This window comes from Nothoprocta perdicaria, unplaced genomic scaffold (genome assembly GCF_003342845.1).
Source record: "Nothoprocta perdicaria isolate Ctin4 unplaced genomic scaffold, notPer1 scaffold_176, whole genome shotgun sequence".
Lineage (NCBI taxonomy): Eukaryota > Metazoa > Chordata > Aves > Tinamiformes > Tinamidae > Nothoprocta > Nothoprocta perdicaria.
In genome coordinates this window covers 477,057-487,318 of record NW_020454938.1, presented here as the reverse complement: position 1 = coordinate 487,318, position 10,262 = coordinate 477,057, and the positions used below count along the sequence as shown (strand labels likewise).

At 63.9% G+C, this 10,262-nt stretch overlaps 1 protein-coding gene and 1 non-coding gene across 2 annotated transcripts in view; one reads left to right on the top strand and one right to left on the bottom strand.

The window, feature by feature from the left end:
• Positions 1-417, bottom strand: part of POLG (DNA polymerase gamma, catalytic subunit) — an 11,013-nt gene extending 10,596 nt beyond the window's left edge. The window contains exon 1 of the mRNA XM_026036312.1: positions 25-417. Coding sequence (XP_025892097.1) covers positions 25-417 — 393 coding nt within the window. The remainder of the gene's footprint in view (positions 1-24) is intronic.
• A 1,102-nt stretch (positions 418-1,519) lies between these two features.
• On the top strand, positions 1,520-1,592 carry TRNAR-UCG. The gene has a single exon. It is a non-coding gene; the product is annotated as a tRNA-Arg (tRNA).
• The last annotated feature ends 8,670 nt before the right edge of the window (positions 1,593-10,262 follow it).

Sequence of the window (10,262 nt, the reverse complement as noted above, 5' to 3'; positions counted from 1 at the left end):
GGGCAGGCGGCAGCGCAGCAGCGCGTGCGCCGCCTCCAGGTAGGGCAGGCTCTGCTTCTGCGCCACGAGGCGGAAGTGCTCGTCGATGTCGCGGCCGTACATGCGGGGCAGGCGCAGGCGCACGTCGCGCAGCGCCGCGCTCTCGCGGCCCCACAGGCCGTGCTGCCGCAGGTGCTCCACGCTGCGCCGCACCGCGGGCTCCGCGTAGCGCACGCGCGCGCCCCGGAAGATCTGCTCGTGCAGCGAGCGCGACAGCATCTGGATGTTGAGCGGGTTCACGCGCCGCTCCCCGTCGTCCGGATCCGGCGCGGGCTCTGCCGGCTGCGGGCGGCTGGCGGAGGGGCCGGAGGAGCAGCCGCGGGCGCCGGGGGCGGCCGCGCGCGCCGGGGCCGACGTCCTGCAGAGCCAGCGCCTCATCCTGCCGCTGCTCCGGGTGGTGCTGCTGCTGCTCCGGGTGGTCCTGCCGCTGCTCCGGGTGGTCCTGCTGCTGCTCCGGGCGGGTGGCGTCGGGAGCAGCCGGGTCTGCGGGCAGCGAGGAGGGAGTTGGGGCTGAGCCCTCGAGCCGGGTGGCCAAGGAGCCGCAGCTGGGCACTGCCCAGGGCCGGCGCCCCCAGCCACAGCCCCCAACCACCCACCCCACATACACCCCCGCAGCGCCCCCGCACCCCCAACAGCCCCTTTTCAACCATGAAACCCCCTACAGCCGTGCAACTCTCCCCACAGCCAGCTGCCCTACACCCGTGCACCGCCCCTGCATCCCCTTATACCCATTTACTCCTCCCACACCTCCCTAGCCCTCCTGCACCCCCAACCCCACCATAGCCAGGCAGCCCMCTWCACCCATGCACTCCCCCTGCACCCCTATACCCATGTACCCCTCCCACACCTCCCTAGCCCCCTACAACCCCTCCTGCACCCCAAACCTCACCATAGCCATGCACTCCCCTACACCCATGCCGTTCCCCTGCACCCCTATACTCATGTACCCCTCCCACACCTGTCTACACCCCTGCAACCCCCTGTGCACAACCCCACCATGGCCATGCACACCCCTACACCCATGCAACCCCCCCTGCACCCCCTACACCCATGAACTCCCCCACACCTCTCTACACCCATGCACCCCCCTGCACGCCCCAACACGCCCTTCTCACCCATGAACCCCCCCTACAACTCCCACCACAGCCAGGCGCCCACCCTGCACCCATGCAACCCACCCTGCACCCACGGAGCCTCCCTGCACCCATGCGCCGCCCCTACAAACAGGCAACCCCGCTGCACCCATGCACACACACTGTGCACCCACGCAACCCTCCCCGCAACCTCCTGGTCCCGGTCCCGGTCCCGGTCCCGGTCCCGCCGCGCGCCGCCCGCGCCTGCGCTGCCGGGCGCACCCACCCCCCCGGCGCCGGGGGAGCTTCCGGCTCGGCCCACGCCTCCCGGCCCCCCCCGCGCGGGTGGTACGGCCCGAGCGCCGCGCCCTGCTCACTAGGGCGCGCGCGGGGGCGCTGCTAACGGCGGCCGCGTGGCCTAATGGATAAGGCGTCTGACTTCGGATCAGAAGATTGCAGGTTCGAGTCCTGCCGCGGTCGTAAAAATAGTGATTTTATTTTCCCTCCATTTCACTTTTTTTTTTTTTTTTTTTTTTTTCCTAATTTAATTTTAGCTGGAGAGGCAGGAAAAAGTTTCCGAGGGGACATAACCGGGTAGGGGGACATGTTCCGGGAGAGAGGACAAGCAGACAGAGCGACCTGGGTCTCAGAAGGGCACCAGGGGTGTTGGGGTGACTTGCTGCTATATTAATGCACTGATATCAAGCTGTCCCTTTTCAACGTGCAGCCCTTCCTGTTTATGTGTTCGCTTAAAGAGAAGGGAAACCGGYGAGCCAAACGGCACAGTGGGAACGGCATTCACCCCAGGAGCGCGATGGGAGCCCTCATCGTGGCGCCCAGACAGGTCCGGACAGGGACACTGGCCTCTGGGAAGCTGCAGCTCAGTCCATGGCTGCTGCACCCGCTTGACTTCCAGGAAGATGCCCTGAGACGCAAGGAACAGGATGCAGGATGCCAGGGCAGGGCTGCAGGATACAGGGAATAGGCTGCAAAGATGCCAGGGAAGGGACTGGGGGATGCAGGGACTGCAGGATACAGGACAGGGCCTGCGGGCTGGCGGGGACGTTGGCTGGAAGGAGCCTGCAGGCGGCCGGGACAGGGCCAGAGGCTGCCCGGGACGGGGCTGCAGGGCCAGGCCGGTGACCGCAGCACCTCGGCGGACGCGGGTCCCCGCCGGGCCGGGCCGGGCCGGGCCGGGCCGTCCCAAGGCACCAGGTGGCGCTGCGGGCCCGCGCCTGGCGCCCCCGCTGCCCGTTCGCGCGGAGCCGGCGCCGTCGGGGGGCGCGGGCAGGACGGGCAGCGCGGGGCGGGTCTGGGCCCGGCCGTGTCGCGTGTGGAAGCGAGGCGGGACCCCCTTTGGGGGGGGCAGGACACCCCGGTGCTGGCAGGGAACAGCAGCAGCCCCTGGGCGAGACCCCCGTCCCTGCAGCGACGCAGCTCCCGAGGGAGCATCGAAGGGCGAGGGTGTAAGCGGGAGACTCTCTGCTCCCCCGAGCGGGCTTTTTCCTGCCCCGCCTCGTGTTTTGCTGCTACTGCAGCCAGCCGGGCGAAATCCTGGGCGGGGTAGAGGAGGGGTCCAAGAAGCACAAGGGCCTTTTTCCAGAGAGCCACCCGTAGCCCTCTCGCCACCCCGGCCTTTCCTCCCACCCTTGTCACCTTGCCTTTCTCCGAGAGCGCTGAGTCCGGGGAAGACCTGGCCACACAATCTGCCCGGCAACACGAGAAGAAAGGCCATCAGGACGGGGCCGTRGGGCTGAGCACAGCCGYGGGGGGGSCTTTTATATCAGCCCTGCTCTTTATATGGCCCTGGGGCTGCCTCCCAACAGGAGTCCTTCCCTTGGCGGCATCAGCCGGGGTTTCACCTGGGGGTTCTCAGAGCTGGTGCCTGTGTCTGGCAGCATCGGGTCCCCTTTTGGGGTCCCTCCTAATGGCCACGGGCCGTGCTCTCCCTGTGCTCGAGACCCCCGACAAGGGAAGCAGGGACCCCCTACGAGGACATGGGCTGCCCTGCGGGGTGCGCGGGACCCTGGCGGGGCGCGGGACTCTGGGCTGGGGCTCCCCGATGGGAGAGGAGCTGCGGGGGCTCTGGAGAAGGACCCTGCTCCCTGCTCTGCTCGGAATGGGAGCCGCGTTCTCCTCTCCGATTCATTATCTTAAGGCCTCTTGTTTGAGATGGGTTGTTTTTCTTATCTAATAGTTTTTTTTTATCGTGGCTATCATAAATAGATATAAAAATGAATAACTCCCCAAAGGAAAAAAAAAAGCGCCAAATTCCGCCCTCGTGTCCTCGAATTATCGCCGCCACCACTCCTTTCTGAAGCCGTCCTGGGCGGCGGGGCAGGCGACAGCGGGGGAGGCACCGCCGCGAGCGGCGGCTGCGCGCGGGGGCTGCGGGCTCGGCGCGCCGGGGCCGCCGTCGGGGCCGCGCTCACGGCCACGATGGGGAAACCGCCCTGGGCAAGGCGGGCAGAGCGTCTCGGAGCTGCCAGGGCCGACACAGAACAGAATAAAAACCTACAGAAAAATAAATAAAGTCAAACCCTCGACCATTTCATCGGAGTTCAGAGTATTTTTTGTTTAAGGCAGAAGCAGGACGGGGGGGGGCTCTCTTTGTCTTTGTCTCCCTGCCCGGGGAGCAGCCCCAGCAGGGCCGGGCACCGGTGGCCCCAGGAGAACCGGTCCCGGCGCGGCCGCTCGCGGTGCGGCCGGTGTCGCTGTCCCAGCGCAGCCGGTCCCGGTGCGGCCGGGCAAGGGACTCGCTGTCCCTGCGGGCGAGACAAAGGGGCGGCGGGTTTGTTTAACCCCGGTGCCCCGCAGCCGGCGGGGCCAGCGGGTCAAGGGCTCCCTATTCACCCTGGCCCGGGGAGGGGTCGTTCGGCGACACGGGGACGACGTCGGGGGCGGCCTGCGCAGGAGCCCAGGGATCCCTCCAAAAGCAGCACCTGGAGGGAGCTGCCACCTCGGGACAGCGAGGAGGATCATTCTGCTACGGGCGTTTTGGGACCCCTTAAAGTGCGGGCCAGAACCCCCTCCCAGCCCAACAAAGGGAAGAAAAAGCCCCATCTCCACGTGCCGCCCCGGCGCAGGAGTGGCGATAGCGGAGCGAGACGGAGCTGATTTTAGGAACAAGTAGAAATGTCCATGAATAGGGGGATATATATATTTTTTTTCCGTGTCCCCGGGAGCCACAAGGCTCGGGMGAGCTGGGCATTTTGTAGGTGACGTACGGGCTTACGTGCGAGTCGCTGCCCAGCACTGCGCTCCGAGCGTCTTTTCTCCCGAAATGCCTTTTCCCTGCAGCTCGCACCCCACTTCCCGGGCTGGGAGGAGAGGAGGGGAGGGAGGGAAAAAAGAAAAAGGAAATAAATAAAAGAAAGAAAAAGAAAAGAAAGAAAAAGAAACGAAAAGCAGCCCCCTGTTTTGCTACTCGGGAGAGGAGCCCCGGAGCGCCCAAAGTGAGCGAGGGAGAGAGGGGAGGGAGGCGGGAGGTGCCTCGGCGGTGCAGGGGCTGGCGGGGGAGAGATCCTCCTTTTTGGGGGCTGCGGGGTGGCGGAGGGACGAGGCAGGCGCGCAGCGGCTGCGCGCGGGYATCCCGGGACAAGAGGTAAGGGAGCCGCTTTCGGCCTGGCAGCGGGGGAACCAGGGGCCCGAGGCCGGGGGATCCGGGTGCGGACGGTGCCGGCGTTAGGGAGCGAAGGGAGCCCGGACGGGCAGGGCCACGTCGGGTCCGCCCGCCCCTGGCGCCGCTCCGGACCGCGCCGGGCCGGGCCGCGCTGCCTCCCCGGGCCGGGCAGAGCCGGCCGCCCCGGCGGCCGCTCCTGTCGAAGGACCCGTCGGTACCGCGGGCTTCCAGCCGGGACCGTGGGCTCCAAGCCCGGTCCCTCCGCGCCGGGCCGGGGTCCSCCAGGCGGAGCGGCCCGCGGAGCCCGCTCCCAGAGCCGGGCTCCTCCCGTGCGTGTCTCAATTCACTCAGGCTTGACTTGGCAATAAGCTCGCTCAATAGGGTGACAATAGAGCCCCAGTGGGACCCGAACAAAGAATTTGAAAGTAGTTAAATTGCAGGACACGTCCAGCGCCTGGGTGCTTGAATTAAAAAAAAAATCGGAGAAAAGAAAAAGAAGAGAGACTTTTCTTTGGGCTGGTGAGAAAATGCTCGGGGTAAAAGTTGGTTTGGCGTCTTCATTTCAGCGACAATGGAGCAGAGCTAATTCAATAGGAAACGCAGGGATTTTTTAATGAAAAGACCGCCAGGGTTACACCGAAGTTAAGCTCTTGTGAATTAATTATTAGGGCAAATAAACTGGGGGTGGGGGGAAGCGCTCTGGAGGGAGTGTTGCAATTTCTTAATATTCTCCTTTTCGTGTTTAACGACAATGCCATTAGGTTTCGACTCTGGGTGAGCAAAAGGATTTCTTACACTCCCCGGCAAGATGAGAAGAGGCTTTTTACGGTGTTGCTTATTTGCCTTTAAAATAAAAGACTACGGAATTTGGGAACGAAGTCCGATTTCTGTTGGCAGTGACATGGAGGGGGTTATATTTCTTTTCATGGCGACTCGCAGATGCAAAAGGAAAATAACGAGAGAATTTTAAAAACACAAATGTAAAGGCGAGGCGACCTATTCGGCTCTTCCAGATCTCTCAGTCTCAATCGGTTTATATTCTGCTACACAGAAAATCTGTCTCGGGCTCAGTGTATATTCATCAAGGTGGCAAGAGATTCCCAAATCCTGTCGAAACATTGGTTTGAGAATTGGAAATAAAAATAGGAGACAGATTAAATGCGGGAAGAAAGAAGAGAAAAGATGGGAAGCGAAGTAAAGGTGTGCCAAAATATATATACTATTTTTTTCCTTATTGCAGAGGTTGAAGGGAAAGCGGGAGGGGGTGCATGGATATATTTGTATGCCTGCATGTATATTTATTTAAATGAGATTTTAAAGAGGCGATATGGGAGGAGGGGGGAGCGGATGGGAAGACGAGAGCAGAAAGAAGGACAAAATGTAGCTGTGCCCAGCGATTAAAGCGAGAGCCCGGGCAGCTCATTGGGCTCGGCTGCTTGCAGGCAGCGCAGCGGCTGCTCGGGCAAGTCTGCTCGGCCTGCTTGGGACAGGGAAGGGGGGACACGGTCCTGCCCATGCCCCTGCTCCTGCCTCAGCCCCTGCCCCGCTCCCTGCCGCAGGAACCCGCCGTCCCCTTCCCCCCTTCCTCGCCCCCATGGCCGTGACTGCAGCCCGAGGCAGCCCCTGCTCAGCCCGACGGTGCGGGCAGAGCCGCGATCCCCCGCGTCGCGATTTTCAGCATTTGGACAGCGATGAGGGGCAGCGGGGCCGCGGCGGGGCCGGGGGCAGTGCCGGGGGACGGAGCGGAGCGGGGGGCAGCGACGAGGCCCCCCCCGGAGCTGGGGGGCTGGAGGGAGCCCGCCCGGGGCAGTCGCTGGTAGAGTGCGGGGACGGGGGGACCGCAGCCCTTTCCCCCAGCTGGGAGAAAGGAGCCCGCGAGGAGCCCGGGAAGCGGCGGGGAGGGTCAGGCAGGGACAGCTCCGGGGGTGGTGTCGGCGGGGGACGGGTCTGGACACTGCTCCGGACGGTGCCCCTGAACGGTAGATGTTGTGCCCACCGCTGCCCTGGGTGTCCCCGGCGGCCGGGGCCGCCGCGCTGCTCGGAGGAGCGGGCAGGGGCAGCCCCACACCCCGATGCCCCCGCAGCGCCGCGGGCAGCAGCAGCTCCGCATCCCGATACCCTCGGACAGCCCAGGCATCCCCCCTCCCGGCGGGCGGAGACCCGAGGATGAGGGTGCGGGGAGCAGAGGGTGACCCCAAGGGAGCCATGGACCCTGTCCCTGGGGGCAGCGCCCTCATCGCGGGGGCAAGGAATGGGTGAGGGGCTGCGGTTTCTGCTCTGCGGAGCCTGCGAGCACCCGAGCCCCCGCCGCTACTACCACCTTCCTTCCTTCCTCCTCCTCCCCTCCCTCCTTTCCCCCCCGCCTCCTCCCCTCCCCCTCTCCCTCCTCCTCCTCTCCGCCATGGTTGGAGTGAATAGGATGCTGCCGGGCTGACGTCAGTGCGGGCAGAGCCTGGCAGCGGAGGCAGCTCCTGGCCAGCAAGCAGAGCCGGGAGCAGCCGGGAAGGACGCAGGGAGCCGGGACAGAGGCGCCCCCGCCGCCTCCGCCACCCCGCAGCCGGCGCCGGGGGGCCGCGGGGCCGCAGCGCCTCCGGGCAGCCCGGGCAGCCCCCCCGCTCCGCCGAGGCACCGAGCGCTCCCCTCGCCCCGGCTGCAAGTGTGAGTGTCGCGGACCCCGGCGGGGCTGGAGGGCGCAGAGGGACTTTAATATCCCTGGGAAAGGGGATCCGCTGCCGCGGGGCAGAGGAAGGAGGCGAGGGGCGGAATTTGGGCAGCTGCCGCCGCGGCCGGGGAAGTTGCGCTCCCGAAGGTGCCGGCACCTCTCCAGTCCCGGCCCGGCCGTCGGGGCTCGGGTCGGCCCCCGTGCTCGCAGCCCGCGGCACGGGGTTCTTTCGCTGCCGGCGGGCGCGTGAGCTCCGGGGCTGCTCTCCCCGGGATGCTGCAGCTCACAGCGGGGCCGCCGGAGGCTCTGCCCTGACGGGGCGTCCGGGGGCTGAGAGATGCTGGGGGGCTGCGCACCCCCGAGGCCTGCAATGATGCTCACCGACCCGGCGCTCGCCCAGGCAGGTAACAGGCAGAGGCTGAAAAACACCCAGGAGAGGCCGGGTCGTCCGCTGCCTCTAGGTTTTAGGCCGCGGGTGAAATTGCGGGGTCCAAGAGAAGTTTTCCCTCGTGGAGAAGTGGGGACTGCTCCGGGCCCTGGCCTCTCGTCGGCACCCTGGGGGACCGGGGCTCATCGCTCCCACCTCGATTAAACTGCCAGAGAGCAACAACGGGGCCGCCGCCGCCACACTCTGATCGACATCGGTTTCTGTCGCTAGAAGATTTTTTTTTCACTTGCTTCTCTCTGTCTCACTTTTTCTTTTTTTCTTTCTTTCTTTCTTTCTTTCTTTTTTTTTTTTGTCTTTTTATTTTTGTCTTTTTTTTTCTATTTCATCCTTTTTCTTCTGTTTGTTTTGTTCTCTCCATTCTCCTCATTCTCCTCTCCGCACTTGCCGTGGCCATTTATTTCCTTGCTTTACTATTATTTTTTTCCTGTGTCTCCCTGGAAGCGAAGCGCATTTTAGGCCTCACCCTTAAGTAAAACCGAAGCCCTAGCGGTTCAGGCGCCCTGATTCTCGGTCCGCTGCCAGGCCCTCGACGTGCCCGGYTGGGCAGACACCCGCCACGCGAGCCAGGGCCGTCCAGGTCATCCCCGTGTCGCTGCCGGCCCCGACGTTCCCCGGGCTCTTCTCCTGCGTCTTTGCAGTGCCCGGGCTCGCTTAGACGCTGCTTTTAATTGCTAAACCAAGCAACGCGTTTCCCCTGCACCTGTGGGAGCTGAGCGAAGTTGGCGGAGCCCCGTTTGTAGGAGGAAATAAAAACAATTAAGCCTAGATGCAGCTCGAGGCGGCGAAGCACCGGGGTTACCCTAGACTGGCTAAAAATAACTTCTCCTAATTAAAGAAAAGTGACGTCAGACGCGCAGGACGCAGCAGAGGGGACCCTTCGCAAGGGGGAGTGAATTAAATAACTGAGGGGCGGCCCGGGAGCGGCTGGGACCGGGCGGCTCCTCCGAGGGGCCGTCGAGGTCGCCGGTGCCGCCGGCTCCATCCCCGTCGGRCCGGGACCCGAGGCTCGGCCCGGGTCGGTGCAGCACCATGGCCAGAGCTGCCCGCCCCGCCCCGTCCCACCGCACCGGGGCCACCGGCCCCGCCGTCAGGGCTGCCCGCGGGCGCGGAGGGCTGGAGGCGAAGCCGTCGGCCTCGCCATCGGTGGAAATAACCCGCATTTTGTTTGCCTAGTTTTCCTTTATTTTTATTGTTATTTTCCCACCTTCCTGAAGATCAGTCTGGAGCSGGGGCCTGTATTTTTTTCCCCACGTTTCGCTTGTGTCCGTTCGCAGGGSAAGGACCGTCCCACGCGCAGCCCACGCAGGCCACGCAGCTCCGGCCGAAACCAGCCCCGCGCTGCTCGCTGCTGCTTTGCACTGTGCCAAGGAGCCATTTTGTGTGTCCTGCTTAAATTGCACCAAAAATATATATATTTTTTTTTATTATTAACAATAATAAAAATCCAAGGTGCAATTTTCTCTTAGGTACTGGGCCTCTGCCTGCGTGGAGCGGGAGGCCGGAACGTGCGGCCGCTTCCGAGCAGAGCAAGGTATTTCTTGGAAGCAAAAAAAAAAAAGGAAGAAAAAATCCCTGACAAGCAAATCGCTTCCTTTAGCTGGCAGAAAGGCGAGAGGACCTTCCCCACGGGCGAGCATCGCGTGCTCGGACCGGCACCTCACCCCGATCACCCCAGAGCCCGGCTCTGCACGGCGGGTAGGACCCTGGACAACCGGCGCCCAGCCCAAGTTACAGGGAGAGCTCGGCCAACCCGGTTCCCCGCGCCGCTCCCGCAGGAATAACCAAACCGGGGCGCCTGCAACGCCGCCCAAGCGGCCCGATGCCCGGGCGAGGGGCGGCGGAGGGTCCTCGGCCGATGCCCCCGCTGCTCCCCGCCGCGGCCCCGAGCCGCCCCCGGCACCCGGCAGCAGCAATCACCGTAACAGCGACAGCAATAAATTAGGAGAAAATCCAGGGCCGGAAAATTAAGGCGATCCGATTTGTGACATTTTTTTTTTCCGCTCTCCCGAGGGCAGATTAAAACAAGCCCGGTCGCCCCTCGTGCCGAGCGGCTCCAGGGCGCCGGGAAGGACTCGAGGGGCTGCGAAAGGAGCAAAGATTCCTGCCCACCCGGTGCAGCCCCGTGGAGGAGGCCAGGCCGCCCCCGGGTCCGGTTCTCGTTAGGGAAGGGAAGGGAGGGAAGCGGCAGGTTAGCGGCGCGGAGGCAGCTCGCCCTGCCCGTGCGCCGGCTCGCAGAGAGGCTGGCAGGGCTGATCTTTTAGCTTTTAGTCTGATTGWGCTGCTGGGGGGATTGTTTATTTATTTATTTTAAAGGAATGGCAGTGGAAGAAGGAGAATGGAGGAAAAAAATAACCCGAGTGGAGCTTGCCGAGAGCCGGAGCCGCCGGGACAGGCAGCCTGTGCTCAGCCGAGGCTTCT